We start from the raw sequence: 23405 nt of genomic DNA on the forward strand, positions 1-23405 counted from the left end.
CTTCTGTCGTCCCCTTCTCCTCCTGCCCTCAATCTTTCCCAGCATCAGGGTCTTTTCCAATGAGTCACTTCTTTGCATCAGGTGGCCAAAGTATAGGAGTTTCAGCTTTAGCATCAGTCCTTCCAATGAACATTCTGGACTGATCTCCTTGCAGTCCAAGGGACTCTCAAGAGTCTTCTCCAACACCATAGTTCAAAAGCATTAATTCTTCAGTGCTCAGCTTTCTTTATAGTCCAACTCTCACATCCATACATGACCACTGGAAAAACCATACCCTTGACTAGATGGACCTTTGTTGGCAAAGTAATGTCGCTGCTTTTTAATATTCTATCTAGATTGGTCATAACTTTTCTTCCAAGGAGCAAGTGTCTGTTAATTTCATGACTGCAGTCACCATCTGCAGTGAATTTGGAGCCCAAGAAAAGAAAAGTTTCTCACTGTTTCCATTGTTTCCCCATCTATTTGCCATGAAGTGATGGGACCAGATGCTATGATCTTTGTTTTCTGAACGTTGAGTTTTAAGCCAGCTTTTTCACTCTCCTCTTTCACTTTCATGAAGAAGCTCTTTAGTTCTTCCCTTTCTCCCATAAGGGTGGTGTCATCCGCATATCTGAGGTTGATATAGCTATTTACAATTTAATTTTTTATATTTATTTATTTGGCAGCATGGTCATCTTAATTGCTGCACATGAGATCTTTGTTGCATCATGTAGAATCTTTCCTTGTGGTGCATGGACTCTCTAGTTGTGGCCTGAAGGCTCACTAATTGCAGCATATGGGCTCCAGAACACTCAGGCTCAGTAGTTGCGGCTCTCGGGCTTAGCTGCTCTGCAGCATTTGGGATCTTATAATAATTCTCCGATTAGGGATCAAACCCATGTCTCCTGCATTGCAAGGCAGAATCTTAACTGCTGGACCAGCAGAGAAGTCCCTACAACTTAATTTTAAATAATGATTGTGTTTAGCACTTGCAAAATTCCTGAAAATGTTAACAATTGACTTGTGAGCTGGTGCAAGCTGTACTCTAGCACACACCACTGTCTGAGCTGTTATGTTAATTTAACATCAAAGATAACACTTAAACAGGCTGTGCGATCCCTCTCCCGACTGTACTTTTAGTCTGAATAATTTGTTCTTATTTGTTTGGTTTTAGAAACAGGGATAATCTATAGCATGTTCTTGGGGTCAAAGACAGGTGATAACTTAGGACACACAGATGATTCAGCTACATTTCATTCAGACTGCAGTCACTTTTTCAGGTGTCTGTCAAGGTCCAAACATGTGCCAGGCCCTGGGCTGGAGCCCTGAGGACAGAATGCGAACAGTCTCTTCTCTCACCAAGGGCGCAGTCAGTCCCATGCTTTGTGAGACAGGTTACCTCTGATTACTCTATTTCCTCTTACCTTGCTTCATTTTTCATCATGGCCCAGTTACTGCTTGACAGTTTACATATGATATATGTTGTAATGCAGATACTGTGAATACCATGAGGGTAGTAACTTTGTTTTAGTAGTAAATTCTCAATGTCTAAAACAGTGCTTGTCATATTTTAGGTGCTCATCGGGAATCTGATGAAAGGATTAATACATGAAATCAAGAAATGGGAATAAAATGAGTTATCAAATTGATCACCAGAACTTTAGAAGCCTACTTTCCATGGAAGCCTGTGACACTCCAGTCTCCACTTTTCTTCTATTTATGAAAAGTTAGTGGAAGAATCCAGCACCTAACATAAGTGGTCGGGGTGTGGTGACTGTTCAGTTAACATTTTATTTGAATAAAGAAAGAATACATAATAAATATTATTAGGTTATGAACACTTTCCATTTGATTCTCTGATAGGAAGGTGCCATAATCTCCAAAGAATGGGACAAAATATAGATTCGATGAATCTTTACTAGTCTATTAATACTTTAAGTAAAAGAGCCTCAGTTAAGAAATGGTAAAGACACACAGAAGAAAACACCTCTCGTACCAGTAGTCTATTCAACATTCAAGTAAAAGAAGATGATAATTAAGAGTTTTATTATACTCATATTTGTCTTAAAAGGAAGAATTAGCTTTATTTTTCTCCCCAGGGGTCTGTTTTCCTTTTTAAAAAATTGAAGTACAGTTGATTTACAATGTCATGTTACTTCAAGTGTACAGCAAAGTGATTCAGTTGTACATACATATGTATCTATTTTTCAGATTACTTTCTCATATAGGTTGTTACAGAATATTGAGTATAGTAGGTGTCCTGAAAGCAACTACAAAAGAAAATTTTTTCATATTCTCATCAATGATGTACCACGAGCTCACATAGGAAGGTTGCAGTCATTTTACCTCAAATTCTTTCAGGAATTCTTCTGCTCTAAGGCTGTCATTCAGGTTGCTGATGCTTTCGGTCATCTGTGGAACAGAATGGTTTGACCATCCGTCGATCTCATCTTTGCTTGTAAGTACATCATCCCAGACAGACAGGCTTACCCTCAACCTGTCCATGTTCTCCTCAATCCTCTCTGATATCTGGGACAGAAAAGAAAGACCTTATCATTAAATCCAAGGCTTTAAGATGCTCTCTGGCCACTGAAGTAATAAATCTGCCTATTCCGACAGAAAAACAAAGTTTTACAAAAATTTTTTGTTGTTGTTTTTGTTATTGTTACTTGCAATGCTGAGATATAAAAATATGCATAATTAGACTTGGATATATTTATAGAATAAGTAAATACATAAGACAGCAACCAACTCTGCATGGTTAAAGTGTTCCTGTTTAACAATTTAACAATTCTTGTCATACTAAGAATGCCATTTTATTTTATTTTTTATTTTTTGGCCGTGCTATGCGACATACAGGATCTTAGTTCTCTATAGTGATAAAACTCATGCCCCTTGTATTGGAAGTGCAGAGTCTTAACCCTGGGACCACCAGGGAAGTCCTAAGAATGCCATTTTTTAAAAGTGTAGGCAGATAAAGTTTTCCCAAGTCCCTAAATTATCTCATTATAATATGCAAATATCAATATCTAACTTCGGTAATTTAGCTTAAGTGAAGGAATCCACTGTAACTTAAACTTATGAACCTAGATACTAAAATAAGAGGGCAGGGGTAACAGAATCACAGGATTTATGTGCTGGAAAACAATGTAATACATGTATAGATTGAGATGTAGAGCTCCAGAGAAATCAAGTATCTTCTTGTATGACACAGGCACACAGCTAACAAGTAACAGAGCAAGAACTAAAAGCCAAGGACGTAAATTCCAGTGGTTTTCAATGCACAATTACAGTCTTATTACTTTATTTTATATTACAGTTTAATATCCTGAAAGATGTTTAAAAATTATTCTTCTATTTCATCCATGATCCCAGAGTATGTAAAAGAAAAACAAAGTTATTAATATGTTATGACTGAAGCTATCATGTGAAATTCTAGAAAATCTGCCAATAAGTTTTAACAAAACAAATAAATTTTTAACTATGTATAAATTCTATGTAAACTATTTTCCTTTAGAGCATGATTTTGAATTTAGTATTAAAAGTTAACAATGAAAGTCACATTTCTAAATAATCCTTTGCCCAAAAATGTGATTGAAAAATGTAAATATTTAAATTATTCATCTTCCTCCAGTGGCTCAGCAGTAAAGAATCTGCCTGCAATGCAGGAGTCCCGGCTTCAATCCCTGGGTTGGAAAGATCCTCTGGAGGAAGGCATGGCAACCCACTCCAGTATTCTTGCTTGGCAAATCCCGTGGCCAGAGGAGCCTGGCGGGCTACAGTGCATAGGGTCACAGAGTCGGACACGACTGAAATGATCATGCACACAAACTATTCATAGAATCACAGAGGATGAGCTTACATCTAGCCATTTGTCCACTGTGCTTTCCAGGTCTGTTTTCACCACGATGAAATCACCACTGTGAATTTTTTTCAGCTCAGACAGCAACTGTTTTCCTTTACTGGTAAAGTTATCCAAATCTTTCTGTTTATTACACATTTCATTCTTGGCAGCTTCATGCTGTGGACATAAATGTTTCCTTAGTTAATAAAACAGCCAGTAATAAGTCAAGTATTTAGAATCATTTGTCTTTAAAAAATTTAATTTGTGGTTGACCTTAAGCAGAAACCAGTGATAATAATGAAAAAAATATATAATTTTCTTGAATTGCTATGATCCTAGGATATAAGTATTCATATAAAATAAAGGTTGAGCTTGTCAGCATGAATTAGCTATCTCTAAATATACTCATTGGAAAAGACTGATGCTGGGAGGGATTGGGGGCAGGAGGAGAAGGGGACAACAGAAGATGAGATGGCTGGATGGCATCCCTGACTCGATGGATGTGAGCCTGAGTGAACTCTGGGAGTTGGTGATGGACTGAGTGACTGAACTGAACTGAACTGAACTGAAATATACTGTCAGGAGTCGAAAAGAGAATACATTATGAGTAAACAACAAATCTACTAAAAAGTCTAAAAAATACATTATGTCTAAATACATTGTGAATTATTACCTTTGATAAAGCCCACTTAAGGTCTTCCTGATCTTTTACAGTAGTTTTTGTTGCAATCACATTGGTGGCATTTTCTAGGACTTTTGTTACGGCTGACTTCAAATTCTGATACTCTCTCATTAAATCAATAAGTCCACAGCATTGACCCTGGCTGTAATAATTAAGAAAATACGTCATTTATTGTCACATATCAGTATCGGGAAGAGTTCCCTATGACTGACCTGATACATAACTGCACTGCTGTATTTTGATGAGTGCTGGAATGAAGGGAAAACCATATTTTTAGTGAACTGAGGCCAAAAGCATTCTGGTCAGTCGGACAACTCTAGTGTCCAAAATGTTCTCCACGAATGAAGAATCCACACAGCCATTAGCCATAGATATTAAAACAAAGTCTGCTAAATTAAAAAAATTTTTTTCTTCAAATGAACTTACTTACAAAACAGAAAGAAACTCACAGAAAACGAATTTAAGGTTGCTGGGGGAAGGGATAGTTAGGGTGTTTGGGAAGGTCATGTACACACTGCTATATTCAAAACTGATAATCAGCAAGGACCTATTGTATAGCACATGGAGCTCTACTTGATGTTTTGTGGAAGCCTGGATGGGAAGAGGGTTGGGGGAGAATGGATACATGTGTATGTACGGCTGAGTCCCTTCGCTGTTCACCTGAAACTATCACAACATTGTTAATCTGCTATGCCCCAATATGAAATAAAAATATTTAGGTTTAAAAAAAAGCTTATAGTCTAGTAAGGAGCTCAGACATCAATAAAATAATTCCAAAAAGTGAAAAAAATTTTTTCCATGATTTAATTACTTCATAGTTATATGTTGTAGGGAAGAAAACCCACCTGCCTCCCTGCCACAAAAAAAGACAAAAAACAAAACAAAGAAAATATACTGCTCAATAATTAAAGTTCACATGAGATTTTCTTTTCCATTTAAATTATGCAAATTTTCATTGACTATGAGTCCCCTGAGAATGGCTAAAATATGAAATAGTTTTTGTTTAAAAGACTAAAATGCCTTTGAGCAAACAATTCTTCATCCAGGTATTTTTCCAAAGGAAAAGGTGTGCACTAAGATTTGGGTACAATTCTATTCTCTACAACATTATTTATAATAGGAGAAAAATTAAATAACCCCAAAGTTAAAAACGGGCCAATAACTGAATAAATTGTGATACATTCTTGTAATGGAATACCATGCAACCTCTACCCAATCACAATTTAGAGACTGTTTAATAAAACAGAATAAAGTTCGTGCAGCAGGGTTATGTTTTTTAAAGTCTACATTAATAGTCTACAGTATAATAAAAAATTATGTACACATAAAAAAAAAGTTTACAGTTGCTTTTGTAGTAATTCAAACTGGGAAGATCCCAAATATCTATCAACTGGTGAAAAAATCAACTTCAGTACACTTAGTAAATGGAATATCACTCAGCTGTTAAAAAAAAGAATGCACTTTGTGGATACATGTCACAATGTACTTGTGCTCAGTAAAAGAAGGTATTTGACTAAGTGTGGTAAAAACTGATGTACACACGAAAAGTGAGCATGAGTGTTTAGAGATGCCTTATTTATAGTCATTCAGACTGGAAAGAGTCCATTTATGTGTGATTCTAAGAAAGAAGACACTACAGAGACAGACATCTGACCAACAGTTGCTAGGGGTTGGAAGCGAGGAAGGACCGATCACAATGAGACATGAGGGCATTTTTCAGGTGGTGCAACTCTTACCACTTGATAGGTGTAACATTTATGCAACTATATGAGTTTGTTAAATTCTTATAGTTTAAGGGTATACACTTGGGGTAAATTTTACTGTATGTAAATCATATGTCAATTATAAACAAATATAACAAAACAAAACAAAAAAAATCAGTGGTTAAGACTCTCCCACTGGTACCCTGTAAACGCTGACAATTCTTACTTCCAAGTATTGAATTTCACATGCAATTGCTGTCTCAAGAAAACTTCCTCAATAAAATTCTGTAGGACTAAATTTTTAATGTTATTAAAGTGACAGCGAACACCTAAGATGGCAAAAGATATTAAACTCTTGATCAAACCAACTCAAATCAACGGGCAATGGCCCAATGTCACAAAATAAATAGGAAGTTAAAAACAAAAACTGAGAAGTTTTTTACTTACTTTTCATGAATTAGTTTTTTGGTATCATCCCAGGTGACCTCTAAGCGGTTTATCTCCTTGTCAACCTCAGGTGCAAAGGCTACATCTTTCTGAGCAATTTGCTTAGCTTTATCTTTCAACCAACATAATTCATGCTCATGAGAATTCAATTCATCTTCTAACTGATTGAAGACTCTCAACCTGCAAATTAAAATGTTATTTTACTATTAGTTTACTACAAGTGTTGAACTACTATTTCCTTTCTGTAAATAAGGGCTACCCTGGTGGCTCAGACAGTAAAGAATCCACTTGCAATGCAGGAGACCTGGGTTTGATCCCTGGGTTGGGAAGATCCCCTGGAGAAGGGATAGGTTAACCACTCCAGTGTTCTGGTCTGGAGAATTCCTCTCAAGGACAGAGGAGCCTTGCAGGCTAAGTTCATGGAGTCACAAAGAGTCGGACACAACTGAGTGACTTTCACTTTCATAAATAAAGCATGCATATCAATAGCTAAGAAAGCTTTTAACACAGCAATTTATGTATATCAATGAATAAAGATGCCTTCACAGTTAATTTTGCATAAGTCAGACTGTAACTTAGAAAACATTTGAAGTCATTTACCATTGACCTTCAAACTTCTATTAAGTTTGTATTCTTTTTCTATTTTCTTTTGATGATATAAGAATTTCAAGACCAGGGCCAACATTTGAGGTAAAGTAGTTGAGTACTTATCACAAGGTCATCGGTAAGAAATTCTTCCATGCTGTGAGGTTTGATTCATATTAAAGTAATATTTAAAAATAACAGTCATTTCACTCAAAATAAAAATAGTTTTACTGAGTTTTACAATAAGTATGTTTTTAAAACTTTACCTATCTTTTTTTTTTTTTTCAAGATTACCATAGAAAGGGTTTTTTTGGTCCTTAATATTTGAGTATTTGTAAAAAGTGCCCACAGAGAGGCAGCCATTGACTCTTTTAATTTTTGCAGTTTGGTATAGAGATGATTGTGTGCATTATCCCATTTAATTCCCCAAACAAAGTGGATAGGAACAGGTATTATCAATAGTTCCATTTCATAAGAAGATTTGTTCAAGGTCACCCAGTAATACCTAGGCATGGCATGACTGGAATTTAAAACACAACCTAGTCCAGGCAACATTTTCCGTAGCCTCTGTACAACTTTGGTGAGTTTAGCGTTGTGTGTACTGAGGTGGCCCTTGAACCCAACCCAGGGCAACTTCAGCAGTTTTAGGATCTCCCGGTCAGCTTGGCCTGAGCAGGCTAGGGAGGGTCATGCAGCACCAAGCCTCTTGCACATTTCCTGGGTGAACTCTTGGCTCCTTTGCCACACTTGGCTCTTCCTTCTATCCCTACTCTGGAGGCCATTTTTCCTTTCCAAATCTTATTTCCTTTTGTAAATTAGTTGTTAAAATAGTCAGATAGCTTATTGCCCATGAGGAATACAACCTCAGTAGTCATTATCACCTAACAAACGCCTTTAGCTTAATGTTTGATTCTGGTTAAAAGGAAGCAAATGGCAATGATCTTGACAGGGTCAATCTAATCCTTATCAATTATGGATGTCTTGGTATGACTCATCCCTGCTGTTTCTTTGCCCCCTGAAAAAATGGAAGAGAAAGTGATGCTGAGATGAGTGGGAGACGTTCTAATAAGAAGGAAAAAAAGGATTGCAAGGAAGCCTATAGTAAAATATTGCTTAGAAAATTTACTGTAAAAAAATACCTTTGACCTCTTAGCTTCTCTATTAAACTTTCCTGACAAAACAACAAACTTTGCTTACATCTACTTCTCTGCCTTCTCCACACTTCTAAGCAAACTGTTAAAAGTAGCTGGGGAGAACCACCTTGTCAGGCTGATTGGTTCCACTCTAAGTGAATGAATATAAATCTCAAATGGCAGCATATCACTTACCAAGTGCCAGAGGCTTCCTTTCCATTTCTCGCCGCATTTTCTACCCACAGTTTCCTATCACTCACTGTCAACTAATGAATTCACTCCAGTACTTTCTCATAGGCTAGAAGCCACTGGGAAAAATTCCCTCATATTTTACCACCAAAAATACAAATCCATTTCACTTCCTTTCTCCTCAGCTTGTCATTCTTGCTAACGAAGATGAGTCCCTTCTTCTATCAGCTAAAAACTGCTTAAAAATAGATAATATGATCAATATACTCTATTTTAAATAAGATCTCAAAATGGCTTATATATAGCTCTTAGGAAAGTCCTTAAGGAAAACAAAGACATTTTAGTACTTCTTAAGTGCTAAAATAGTCATTAATTTTATCCTACGGTGGCTAAGCCAGTAAAGAATCTGCATCCGAATCAAGAGACCTGGGTTCGATCCCTGGGTTGGGAAGATCCTCTGGAGAAGGGAATGGCTACCCACTCCAGTATTCTTGCCTGGAGAATTCCATGGACAGAGAAGCCTGCCAGGCTACAATCCATGGGGTTGCAAAGAGTCAGACACGAATGAGTGACTTTCATTCACTCATTCACATATATGCAAGCCCTGTGGCATGTGGGAATCTTAGTTCCCTGACCAGGGATCAATCTGTGTCCCCTGCAGTGGAAGTGTGGAGTCTTAACCACTGGGCCACCAGGGAAGTCCCCTCAAAACATTTTAGAAACAAGTAATTAAACATGGTACTATTATAGTTTTGCACAAGAGTTAATTCCAGAACAAATGAAAAGCAAAGGAATTAACTCTTGGCAACCGACTTCCAGGCAGTTGCCATTCACCTCTGTTGAAGCGCTTGTCGGGTTAGATCTTTCAGCCTCTCTCTGTCAGTCCTTTCTTCGATGTCCTCAATGCTTTTCAGCAGCTCCTCTTTCTGATCTCGGAAGGCCTTCTTCAATACGGCCAGGGCATCCGCCTCACTCTGCTTGGTTCCCAGAAGGTTCTGGATCCTCTCTAATTCCACGCTGAGATGATCTGAGGTGGCTCTGCAGGATGTTCTCTGCTCAGAACCTCCACTTTTGAGATGGTACTGGGCTTTGGTAAGAAGGCCGTCGAGACTGATGGCAGCAGATTCTAGTGTTTTCACATTTCGAATAGCATCGTTTAGGTCCCTTTCTAATAAGTCAGACTGTTTCTTATTCATACTGTGGGTTGCTTCCACTGTTTGCCTCAGTTGGTGGAGACTCTCTGACAGAGAGGCGTGGCTCTGTAGGAATTTGGCCAGCTGGGACAGGGCATGCTGCCGCCTCTCCACAACCTGGCTGGCCTCCTCAAACAGCTGCAGGCAGTCCTCCGCCTTGCCCTGGAGAAGATGAAGGTCCTCGGCGCGGCTCAGGGCACCCAGCTTTGCCAGGTGACCCTGCAGACTCTGCAGTTCTCCTTTTTTGCTCTCTACTTCCGCCACGTGGTCCTGAAAGAGCAGAGAGAGTTAGTGATTCCCCAGATGCAGTGTGTTTAATTCACACAGATACAGATTTGTGATGTCAAGATGTATTTTAAATGCAACGGATGGCATAGTACTTAAAGGTCAACTACGGTGAATCTTGTAGAAACATTCTTAAAATTTCTCCTGTTTTGTTTATCTATATATTTCACATAAAACACAACTCTCATTTGAAAATAATTCATTTCACAGAAAATAATTACTCCATGGACAGAAATAGTTACAAGAAATTATATATGGGTTTCCCAGGCAGTTCAGTGGTAAAGAATCTGCCTGTCAATGCAGGAGTCATCGATTCAATCCCAGAGTAGGGAAGATCCCCTGGAGAAGGAAACGTCAACCTTCTCCAGTATTCTTGCCTGGGAAACACCATGAACAGAGGAGCCTGGTGGGCTACAGTCCATGGCGTCACAAAAGAGTCCTACATGACTTAGCAGCTAAACAACAAATATATGTGTGTGTATGTATATAAATACATCATACATATATACTTTTAAAATCATCCAAATTTTCAATTTTTTTTTTTAACTATACGTGCACACCACATGCTAAGTCACTTCAGTTGTATCTGACTCTTTGTGACCCCAGGGACTGTAGCCTGCCAGATTTCTCTTCCCATGGGATTCTTCAGACAAGAATACTGGAGTGGGTGCCATGCCCTCCTCCATGGGATCTTCCTGACCCAGGGACTGAACCCATGCCTTTTAGGTCTCCTGCATTGGCAGGTGGGTTCTTTACCACTATCACCACCTGGGAAGCTATTTACCTATACATATATGCAGGATATAACTAAAATATTTACAGAATTAGCTGTACTTTAGAATAAATTCATCAGATTTTATTTAGAATTACTAACTTATGGAATTAGCTCTATGATCTATGATTCATGTTATATTAAGTTGGCCAAAAAGTTCATTCAGGTTTTTCCATAATGAACTTTTTGGCCAACACTTTAAATTTACATTTTATATATTATAATAATTCACTTATATGCAAATTATAATATTTATATATTAGAGCTAAGCTCTATTATATATAACACATATATTTACATTTTACATATTATAGTAATACATTTATATACAAATTATAGTATTTATAATTATAATTAGAGCTAATATCAACAATTTCTAAGAAAGGAGTATAGGAACAGATGAACATTAATGCCTGTTCTCCTTAGCTTGACTACTAAACTTTTGAGGGCTTTTTTGAGCATTTACACTAGAAAATGTACAAATTCCCTCTCTGCCCCTTTGTGAGATAGATATTTTTAAAGCCTCTGGCCAATTTTACAACTCAGAATATCTTTCTCAGGGACTGAGGGAGCCATTTCTTTGGAATGTAAATCATTAAGGAAGATACCACCCTTGTCTTGTAACAGGAAGATACGATAAAGTACTTTTCTTCCAGGTAAAACCAATTAGCAAACCCAGCATAGAGTTAGCACTCAATATTAAATGTTTTGTTACTAAATGTTGTTATAAACTTATTATATAGCTTATGTCCAACTATCCCAATGCTTGATGGTCAGAATCTTATTAAATATTTTATATTTTGATGCCTCAACAGCTGTTTTACATAAATTACAAATAAGGAAAATAAATCACGAATTTTAAATAACTTTCAAGCTAAAGGGTAATTCAGAAAAACTCAATCATTAAAGCATCAGAATTCAGTATTAGTTTTCAGCACTGTAACAAAGCAAACTAGAAGCTTAAAAATGAATATTATCATATCATTCATTCTAGAAATCATTTGCTCTACTTTGAAGGAGTAGTCTCTTAAGGTGGTTGCCTATTTTATCTGAAGTGGCTTTATGTGTTTAATTTGTCTGCATAACATGTTGCCTGGACCCATATACTCAATTATTAAAACATTTGCATATTAATAAGAAGTTAAATTGTTGCCAGTGTTCTTTAATGTTGCATCCCTTTATAATTCAAGAACTCTATTTTATGAATAAATTCTTCTTCAATCTTAACAAACTTTACCTTGTGCCGTGTAAGAGCTGCTTGATGGTCCACTATGCTTATCTCAGAAGTAGTTTGTAATTCACTGAGGAACAGCTTAATCCAGACAGAAAAGGAAAGCAGCAGTTCATCAAATTGCTGGTGTTCGGCAACCACAGACTGAAGGAAGTTAATCCTATGTACAGAAAAGTGTTAATGTTAAAATGCCTCGCATCTGGACAGAAAAAAATTAATGACATGTTTCTAATCAAGGGCAAAAGCAATGCTGTCATACACGGCCAGACCAGAACTCTTGACGTTTTCTACTTCTCAAGCCCCATTTCTCTCCCCATCTCAGTTAACGTCCTCACCATGCACCCAGATGATTTTGCGAGTCACTCTTCATCCCCTTGTCTTTACCACCACGTCTGATCTGTGTTGATCTTGCCAGCACCCCGTCACGGTATGTTCTGTGCTCTTCTCTCCCTTTCTACACCCTGGCCTAAATCTCTTCATCTCTTGCCTCTACCAGCCTCCTTCCTGCCACCATGGCCTCCTTACCATCCACTTTGTAGGTAACAACCAGAAATTTTCTTAGTATAATCAGAACATCCCTGCCAAGCTTAAACATGGGGGCAATTTTCTGTTGCATACAAGGAGGCTGTGGTCTGCAAGGGATCCCAAGTAATCAACTTCTCTGACCTCATCTGATACAGCGCTGCCCCATGCTTCACTCATCTCTGTTTTCTCAATATCTCAGCTCATGACTGTCTAACAGCCTCTGCCCTTTTTTGCTCCCTCTGCCTGTATGCTTTGTCCCCAAAGTACCCCGAACATGCTTTGTATACAGTATTCAGATCTTAATCTGATGTCAAGTCCCCTGAGAGGCTTTGCTTGGCCACCCAATCTACAGCCCCTCCCATGTCATCCTATTTTGTTGTCTTCCTATTACTGAACACCACTTGAAATGGTCTTGTTCATTATTTTGGTTAATGATCTATATATCTTCCCCATTCACCCAATAAGACATAGGTCTTGCTTTGCTTCTGCTATAAACTCAGTACCTAGAAAAGTACGTGGAATAGGGTCAGGGATCAATCATTGCTTGTGTAATGAATGAATTAGATCGACAGTCAATAGGCGATCGGAGTTCAGAGCCCAAGGCTGGCATTAAGGATAACCTTAGGACTTCCATAGTGGTACAGTGGATAAGAATTTGCCTGCCAATGCAGGGGACATGCTTTTGATCCCTGGTCCGAGATAATTCCATCTGCTGTGAAGTAACTAAGCCTGTGCACCACAATTAACTGAGCCTGAGCCCAAGACCCACAATGAGAGAAGCTGCCGCAATGAGAAGACTGCTCACCGCATCTAGAGTTGCCCCAGCTCACTGCGACTAGAGAAAAGCCTTCATGCAGCAAAGAACACCCAGCACAACCAAGATTAGGCAATTAACTAATTAAAAAAGAATAACACTTTAATAAAATATATTTGTTACAATGGCTCATATCCGAAGTTCAACTCTTTAAATAGAATCTCATGCTTTAATCCTTACAAAATCTTCTACATGTTATGTTTACATGCATAGTTTATATTTTGAATGCTTTCATACATTTGTATCATTTGTAAAATTCTTTTACTTTTTCTCTGGGAGGGTAGTGGAGGGCAGAGCCTTCTCTATTTTGTAGAAAGTTACTCATCTTTCGAGAGTTTGGCACCAAAAACCTTTTGTCAGCCTTTCATGAACCCATTCAAATGTTCTTTGTCTTGGCTTCTGTAATATCCTGCGCTCCCCTCTCACTGGGTTTCTTGTTATTCCCACGCTGATCTATAAAATACTTGCCCTTGGGTTTTACTGATTTTTATGGTTTCAGTGTCTGATAGGTTGTCTCACACTCAACAGGTACCCAATAAATATTTGCTAATTGAGTATTTGAATGAATAGACAACAGAAAAACACAAGCTCCACAGAGGTAAAGAGAGGAACTCTGTTTACATTGCTAACCTCAGCACACAGACGAGTGTGCTACTCATTAAAACTCAGTAAATATTTGCTGAAAAATAAATTAAAAATTGACTAAAAAGGTTAACTGCTTTTTTCCACATTACATGGGTAATCAATACCAATTTAAGACAAAAACTTGTTTTCTGGCATATTAGAAATATGTAGATGTCAATTGTTAACCATCTAGTCAGTTTAGATTTAATCCATGTTTGTCTCCTTTTAATATGATAATAATAATTTTCCTGTTCTCTACAAGACTGGCATGAAATGGGAAAAATACATATCCTCTGTTGAGAAATATGTGAGGTAAAATTTTATTTACCATTTTTTTCCTATATATAAACAACTTGAGCAACAATAATTAAAACATGAGTAATCCTGCACTCTTTAATATCATTCAACTAATTTGATCATTTGCCTTGATTACAAGACAAATTTTGAATTGAGGGTCATTTTGAAATACTAGTTTTAAGCACTTTGATTTATAAATGATGATTAGTTTTCTTCTCTTTATGCTCAAACAATGGGGTTAAGTAATAGTAAACAAAACTAAGCTTGCTTAATTTATATGCTCACTGTTTTAAAAAATGAGCAAAACTAGAAGTTTGTTTGAAACCCAACCTTTTGCTAATTATCTGGGGCAAATCTCTCCATCTCTCATCCAACTGCTCCAACTGCAGTTTCATCATTTTCACATCATCTTCGGAGGCCACTGAGAAGAGGGATTCCTTTAGTTGCAATAGGTTGCTGTAGATGGAAGCCTGGGACACAACTTCATTTTGCAGCACCTGAGAGAAAAAGAATGGATTACAGATTTCATCCTAACAAGACTGACCAGGAAGGACCACATGACACGGGTGGTTGTTGTCCAAAGGCTTTGTGTTCTTGCAAAATGGAGGTCATTAGGACCAGGCGAAGAAGAGTTTTTATCCCTTGATTTAGAATTGGATCCACTTAACCTCTAATGCAAGGCTTCCCAGGTGGCTCAGGGGCAAAGATTCTATGTGCCAATGCAGGAGACCCCAGAGACAAGGGTTCGATCCCTGGGTTGGGAAAAATCCCTTGGAGAAGGATATGGCAACCTACTCCAGTATTCTTGCCTAGAAAATCCCATGGACAGAGGACTACAGTTCACGGGGCCCCAAAGAATCAGATGTGACTCAGCAACTGAGCACACACAGCATGACCTCTAATGCAATGTTAAAAATGCTTCTGAAACCCGAATTAGTTTTCCAACAGTCTGAGTTATATTTTTAGGCAAATTTAGAAGCTGTAGAGTTTCTTTCAGAATAAAGAAACTGAGTAGGTGAAAAGAATCAAAGAATAACCTGCTGAGGAAAAGCTATGCATATCTCTCAATGCCAGAGGTGCAAGTCTAGGAACTGGGAACATGGTGAGTCTCTGGGTTTAAAAATGACATTAGGCCAAAGCAGGGAGCTTAAAGGCTCTTCATTTTATTTTCATACAACAGAACAGGAAGCACTATATGGACAGCTGTAGCGTGGCACATAGATGATGCTCTTTCCCCTTTGTAGGGAGGTCACATGTGTGATAAAACCACTCCAGTACTCTTGCCTGGAAAATCCCATGGATGCAGGAGCCTGATGGGCTGCAGTCCATGGGGTCGCTAAGAGTCGGACACGACTGAGTGACTTCACTTTCAATTTTCCCTTTCCACTTTCATGCATTGGAGAAGGAAATGGCAACCCACTCCAGCGTTCTTGCCTGGAGAATCCCAGGGAAGGGGGAGCCTGGTGGGCTGCCGTCTATGGGGTCGCACAGAGTCGGACACGACTGAAGTGACTTAGCAGCAGCTGCAGCGTGGCACATAGATGATGCTCTTTCTCCTTTGTAGGGAGGTTAAATGTGTGATAAGAGCAAAATTGCTAAAGGTATCAGAGGAAGGACTGTCTATGGAAGCCAGGAAAGATAACAAAGCAGAATCTGAGTAAGATGAAGGACACAAGGCCAGGAGGCTGGAACGTACAAGGAAGGTTCAGACTGGGGCAGGGAGCAGCTTAGTTGACACAGTTCCTGTATGTGGGCCTGCAGCCCCCTTTGTAGCTCTCTAACTTGAATAGACCTGTTTTCCATTCAGAGACATGTAAGAATACATTTTGATATGCACAGATAATTTTATGAACAGGAGCAATGACTTTCCCTCTTAGAATTCCCCACACTCTAACTGTAAGAAGATAAACACCAGATTGCGGATTGTGGATTACCCAGACAGGACAGTCACCGGAGACTTCTGAGCAGGAACTTTTGGAGAGATTAATGCAGAACTACTGCACTAATAAACTGTGTTTAATAAACTGGAAAAGCAAGAGAACCAAGAGCATGGGAAACCCTCAAAGTCAAAGTAGGAGAACATCTGAAGTTGGGAGAATAGGACCAGAAGCTACAGACGTGCACTGATGGAATTTTTAGAGAAGAAATTATGAAAAGTAAAAGAATCCATTTTCTTCTTAAGTGTTTTATAAAAGGGGAAGGGAGAAAATTGGGCTGCAAATCTGTTACACAATAAATCTCTTTGCTGAAGCAATTTTGCTTGTCGAATTTTCTGGCACAGATAGCATCACTTAAAGCAAGTTATTAATCTTCAGAAATCAGTAGCATTGTCTGTAGTTTCAATAATACTGAGAGATTCTTTAAAGTTTAAAAAGTTGGCTTCTTAAAGGATGTAATAAGCTAGAATTCTTTGTCTTTCGATCTCCTGTACTTTGCTTATTCACTTTTTGGCGTCTTCCTTGAAAATAATCATTACTGTGACTTCTTTCTACATTGTATTACTTCTCTCTCTCTCTCTCTCTTTAAAACTTATCCCAAATTTATACAAATACAAAAGTATAAAGAATATAGCTATTATTCAACTTCAAAAACTATTCATTCAGGGATTTCCCTGGTTAGGACTCTGTGTTTCCATTACAGAGGACATGAGTTTGATCTCTGGCTGGGGAACTAAGATCCCACATGCCGTTCAGTGCAGCCAAAAAAAAAAAAAATCACCCATTGAGAGTCAGCCTTGTTTCATCTATGTTTCCACCCACTTCTCCTTCAACTCCCCTGCCAGATAATTTATATTCAAGTGCCAGACATTATGCTACAGGATTTTCTAGTATACTGTGGAAAGTGGTCATCACAAAGTTTACCGTGACTTTGTCTTTCAGGTCAGGGCTGTTCTCTTCAGGATCACAAAATGAAAACAAGAAGCTAAGTTGGAGAGAAGGTTTGGTTCTTCATTTTGTTTTTACAATGCAGCCATTGCAAAGAGCATTTCATTCCCTCGCACTTCCTTGAACTTGCCTGTATTGACTGAAGTTCACTCTCCACCTTGACTCTGTCTGCAGAAATGTTGGCTTCTGGTGAGCTGGCTATAGCTTCACACCGCTCTAACCAAGTCAAAAAGGTCGACAGTTCTTTCTCTAGCCTGTGGAAAGCAGAGATCAGAAACAAAGTCTTGCAAAATTATCATACTTGAAAACTAAACCTTTCTGAAGTTAGGGAGTTCAACAGTAACCATGATAAATGCCACAGTGTTGGTTGTCTTTTTCTGGGTGTGAAAGTCCCAAAACCCCTCTTTTTGCATTTGTGTATGAACTTGCCCATGTGTCTATATCTGTGCCATGTGTTAAGACAGACACGCATCTTTTTCCACAACTAGGGGACTTCATCTTATAATGAAGATCGGTGTCTTCCCATGGTAGGCACATGAGTTGAGGAGTTTTACGTGTGGGATGATCACTTCTCATTCCTCAAAGTTCAGAATTTTCCACTAAAGAGTAGCTATTGATACCCTGGCTGCCAATGGGAGAAGGAAGGTTGCTCACCTCTGCCAGCAGGCCAGCAGCTTCTCCAGCTCTGTCTGTCTCTCCTTCGCCCGACCGAGCAAACCCTCATAGCTCCGTTGCATGGTTGCAGCCTCCTGGATGGAGGCGTCTCTGTTGGATACCTTCCGAGCGCTGGCTGACAGGGCAGCCACCGTGCTGGTCAGCGATTCCAGGGCCTGATAGAGATCCTGACGCGAGGGCGAAAGAGTGCAATAAAGTCCCAGCACCAAGGAAGGAGACCCATATTTTCCCTGGAGACCAGTTACCACCAAACATTTCCCCAATGTCACAATAAACAGTTGTGGTACTAAAAAATGTCTCTGGGTGTGATTTTCAGCAAGACAGAGTGACAATTACTTCATAAATGCAGAAGTCAAAGATGAGAACAGAAACTATTCCCCAAATAAGAAACTGTCCCTGTTTATAGGGATAATTTTAACTTTCCCTTAAGGATTTAGACAATATATGAAAATTGTTATTCATGTTACAGCACAAGTATTTAAAACACTATTCCTGATTTACAGGAGCTACATGCAACATGCTGTAATTTTATTTAAAATATCTATGGTAAGTTAGGACTGACATAGCTGACATCAAGAATCCATGATAACAACTATTAGGGTACCTGAGAATGTGGCAGGCACTGTGTTATACACATTATGTACATTAAGTCATTTACTCTTCAGAAGAACCCTAAGAGGTATGCTCTTTCATTATTCCCCATTTTATAGGTCAAAAAGTCAAGACAGAGAAAAACAACTTGGTTTAGGAAATCCAAATGGTTAAAAAAAAATGCATTATTCTCTCTGGTGCTCAACTGTTAATTTAGTTGTCTATTAAAACAATTCCATCAAATCCGATTTTCCTACTTTTTCTCATTCGGGGGTTATTTCTTAAGAAATTGTATAAGTCACAATATAATGCATTTCTTACCATAAAAATTCAAATGATAGAAATTCCACTTGCCCTTCCAGTTGTGTTTTTGTCAATTGTTTGTTATTACTGCATCCTCTTCTCTGCGTTTATATATACATTTCCATGCATGCACACATGATAGGGATTATATGTATATATATATATATATATGTGCTACATATATATACACGCACATATATATATATATTTGTTGGACGTGAATTTGAGCAAAGTCTGGGGGACAGTGAAGGACAGAAGAGCCTGGGGTGCTGCAGTTCGTGAGGTCACAAAGAGTCAGTCGTGATTCAGCGACTGTGCAACAATAGCATATTTTTTGTGTTAATGAACACACTTCTTTTGAGTATTTCTTTGCCCATGTTCCCTTGCTTTGTTCCTTCCTCTAAATTCTGCCAGAAGCATCTGTTGCTTTGCAACATATCTCACAGTGGTTGGGATTCTGCGGTGGCTCAGACCATAAAGAGTCTGCCTGCAATGCAGGAGACCTGGGTTTGATCCTTGGGTCGGGAAGATTCCTCTGGAGAAGGAAATGGCAACCCACTCCAGCATTCTTGCCTGGGAAATCCCATGAATGGAGGAACCTGGAAAGCTATAGTCCATGGGGTTGCAAAGAGTTGGACACGACTGAGTGACTTCACTTTCACAGTGGTTACCAGTTCAGGGACCAGACCAAAAAAGCTAGCCATTGAGGAAAAAAATCAGTGAGTACATAGTCTTTGCACATCTGAGTGTATTGGGTTAAAATCTGAAATCTGTTATGCAAATATCTGCATATTTTCTGCACATTTCATTTTTTATAATGTTGGCAAGAGGTAACAGGATTTATTAAAGCTGTAAATCTGAAAAAGCTACATGTTTTAATTATGAGAGAAATATATCTTAAATGACTACTTTTTAATAAATATTTTTAACAAAAACTTATTTGTATAGTTATATTTCTTGTAGTATATGAAGTGAATATATTTGATCATATTATTCCTCAAGTAACATACAATATTTTTTGAAATTTAACTGTCATAGAAATATTTACTGTTTTCTTTTCAAACAGGAATTATCACATTTCTGAGCAGATAAATAAGGAGAAATGTTGAGACATGCTATTACCATATGTTCTTGGAGAACTTTGTATGTTTCTGTAGCTGAAGAACATATTTTAACTGGATCAGCAAGTTTATCTTCAAATTCAGACACAGACTGCTGGATCTAAAACATTGGTAAAATATGAAAATATGGTGGGGAAGACATACATCAAGACAGAGAAGGTTGCTGGGGAAACAGTATGCTTATCTTTTTTGGATAACTTTCAATGTGATGATAAAATAAATTAAAAAAAAAACACAAAATCAATGTATCCCACTATTTGAAAGAAATCTAATTAAGCCATAATATCTTTCTGAACACAATATATAATGACATTTTTATATTCTCCCCAAAGGTTACATATAAATTATACTCTCAGTCATCACTGACAACTTGGTAAGGAACTGGCAAATTGTGTCTTTTTCCCTCATTCCATTATTTCTGGGTGATTTATAAAATGCAGTCTGAAATAGGTAACTTTAGCATGCATGGGCCAATTCTTACCTTTTTAAGATTCTCTTCAAACTTCTGCTGCTGAGATAAATGTCCCAGGATTATTCCTTGCAGACTCTGTGCATGTTCTCGGAGCTCTTCCCAGTATCTTCTTATTTGTGTTAACTTGGCTTTGATGCGAGCAGATTCTCCAGTGGTAATAAACTGAGCAAAAGACTGAGCTTCTTCTTCTAGTCCTGTAATGCTGCTGATCTTACTTTCTATTTCCTTAATCATGACCTAATATTTAAAACAAGAAAAATGACAAGGTAGGCTGAGCAAGCTTGCCTTCCTGAAATGATACAATCATCTGCAGAGAGAAAATCAGCAGAATTTTCCTTAACTGGCATTTCAACACATTTGCACCACTGTAGAGCAGCTACAAACACACACCGTGGGTTCCCTGACCTCATTTGGGAAGGATAGGCACACAAAGTCGGATAGACACACACTGACGGTGGGCGCGCTCTCTGGCTGGAGAGTAAGGAGAAACACCCACCCTGCTTGAAGGGAAGGCAGCAGAAACGTGACCCAGGAACTCTTACTGTTTGTTTGAAGATTCAGAAAGTTCTCTTCTTATTCTATGAGTTGAGAATTTTGACCAGTTGGTCTGGGAAGCAGTATGTTCCCAAACTCACAGGAATGCTAACATTGACATACATTAAATTTTCCTAGAATGTAGTTTAGTTTTTCATACTTTAATCATGCTAAAAAAATTTTCTGCTTCTGCTTCAACCTAGTCTTTTAAAGTTTATCAACTAATCTTTATGCCAATGATGTCCAAATTCGGAATACAGTAGGGACACCTGGCCCCATCCTCAGGGACTCAGACTCGCTGGGTCTAAGGTGAGGCCCACTTTGCAGCTGTACAACTTCTGGGGTGATTCACTGCTGCTGACCCAGGAAATCCGCTCTGGGAATCACTGCTTTATTTGCTAGCTATGGACTTGACAGTAAAGAACCTACAGACTATGATTTCTGTTTGGGGCAGGAGGACATTTTATCTATTACCCAATACAGAAAGAGTACTGAAAACTGTGAAAGAACTGAGCGTGTGTATGTGTGTGTGTGTGTTGGGGACAGAGGTTTCTTATAAACATAGATGAAAAACTATTTCTCTGAGAAAAAATCCAAATAATCCAATCAAAATAAAGCCAAAAATCCAGACAAGTTTCAGTTCCAAATAATTTAAATAGAAAATACTGTTATGCCAGAAAAATATATGACTTCTGTCCAGGTGAAGCAACAGAGTAAGAAACAACTTCTGTCTAGATAAGACAGTCAGAAATAACTGGCATCAGATTAATGCCAGGGATACTTCATTTATTTGTTTGCATTTTTATGTTTGTGACTAAAGTGATATAGCTAACGGACGCTTGTTGTTTGAGTATTGATACAATCTTTCTTTGTTTTGCTGTCTTTTAAGATGATTTTTCTGGAAAAGTTACTAAAAAATTCAACAAATATATTTTGAGTTTTTTAATGTGCTAATAGTTGTAGTAGGCTCTTCCAACGCCTTAGTGAAATAATCTTAGTTAAGATAAAGATTTTTCGTTTTCAGCATAATACATGCCATTAACAAATTCATAGATGCTAACTATATAATTATACTGCTGGGTTGTGGCAGAAAAAATTCCAGTCCAAGAAGAGAAGATGGAAGATGAACATATTGAATGTTTTTATCATTTTTGAGTTATCATTAGGAATGAATAAGAAATTAGTAAATCTGGAACAGCATGTAATATATAACAAAAATGAGATTATAGATATCTTCATGGTAACATGCAAATGCATTATTAATTTTAATCCTAAAACTGTTTTAAAGTGAAAATACTATGACAAGTGTTAACATATTTTGAATATTTCCTATAACCCAGTCTTCTGTTTGGAAATAGAACATGAACTTATGATTCTACTGTACAATAAATTCAACTCTATCTGCTTATTTCTAGCAAATATATTTTTCCTGTTATTCGTATTCATTTTTAGATACTTTTCAAAGTGCCATATCAGAATATTAAAATGTATTTCTAGCTTGATGGCATGGCAATTCACAATTGAATGCTTATACACTTAAAAATAAAATACATGATTATTCTGTTTCTTAAAGAGTAACAATGTGATACTTTTGATTACTGGTGTATTTCAGAAGTTGTGGAATTAAGGTTTAAAAAATAGAAAAGTGAATTTAGAGAAAGGATAAACAAGTTAAAAGGGTTTATGTCAAAAGTTTTTTGAAAGAAAAATTTTGAGATGAAATTATTTAAATGGACTATTGTTTGTTTTCTTAGAATTTAGTGGAAATTATTAAATGGCAACTTTACAAACAGTTTTAGAAATTAAACATATTTCTCGGATATTCCTTAATGGCTGGGTAGCTGTTTTTCCTGGTGTATCACATAGGACATAAGCTAGACTGCAGACACCAAACTCCGGGTACCCTTGACTGCAGAAGATGTTTGATAGGCAATCTGTCCAGCATGTAATCTTAGCTAAACCATATTGCACCTCCCACCATGCACATGGCAATGACTTCTTCTGAGTCATAATGTGAAACGTTCCCTTACCTTGTTATTCATTTTACTATATTTAATCAAATGAAATGGCAGAGGGTTTTCCCATTCCAAAAAAATGAGCTGAGACAGAAAAAGAAGTGGCTGGAGTTTGAAAATGTGTTGTGTAAAAATAGCACAGAAGAAGGAGAAATGAATGCTCGGGATTCATTTCTTTCAGCTCATTTTTTTTGGTACGCTATTTGAATGAAGTGGATGATGACAGTTTATACACATGGTTATCTGAGAACTGTGGGACAGCATATCAGAACATCTCAGTCCACACCCCCAGAGGCATCATAAATGCCAGTGTTAAAGCAATGGAATCTGATTGCTTCACCTAAAGAAAGCAATTTCTTGAACCCTTCTTTGTGGTTGGTGAGGGTAAATGCTACTAATACTTAAGCTAGACATTCAGACTTGTTCTTACAAAGTAAGGTTGTAGATGATGAATATATTTCATGGCATATAAATCCATCAACAGGGGACTCTAATGGCGCTAATTC

The 23405-nt window shown here is 37.8% G+C and overlaps 1 protein-coding gene across 13 annotated transcripts in view; it reads right to left on the reverse strand.

Annotated features, from left to right (window-relative positions):
- Window positions 1-23405, reverse strand: part of SYNE1 (spectrin repeat containing nuclear envelope protein 1) — a 492337-nt gene that overhangs the window by 277904 nt on the left and 191028 nt on the right. For all 13 annotated transcript variants that reach the window (XM_018053370.1, XM_018053378.1, XM_018053374.1 and 10 more), the window contains 11 exons: window positions 20360-20587; window positions 19880-19978; window positions 17843-18030; window positions 17319-17442; window positions 14634-14800; window positions 12050-12203; window positions 9397-10025; window positions 6656-6835; window positions 4497-4647; window positions 3842-4000; window positions 2326-2508 (listed from right to left, as the gene is read on the reverse strand). In XM_018053370.1, coding sequence (XP_017908859.1) covers window positions 2326-2508; window positions 3842-4000; window positions 4497-4647; window positions 6656-6835; window positions 9397-10025; window positions 12050-12203; window positions 14634-14800; window positions 17319-17442; window positions 17843-18030; window positions 19880-19978; window positions 20360-20587 — 2262 coding nt within the window. The remainder of the gene's footprint in view (window positions 1-2325; window positions 2509-3841; window positions 4001-4496; window positions 4648-6655; window positions 6836-9396; window positions 10026-12049; window positions 12204-14633; window positions 14801-17318; window positions 17443-17842; window positions 18031-19879; window positions 19979-20359; window positions 20588-23405) is intronic.

This window comes from Capra hircus, chromosome 9 (assembly GCF_001704415.2).
Source record: "Capra hircus breed San Clemente chromosome 9, ASM170441v1, whole genome shotgun sequence".
Lineage (NCBI taxonomy): Eukaryota > Metazoa > Chordata > Mammalia > Artiodactyla > Bovidae > Capra > Capra hircus.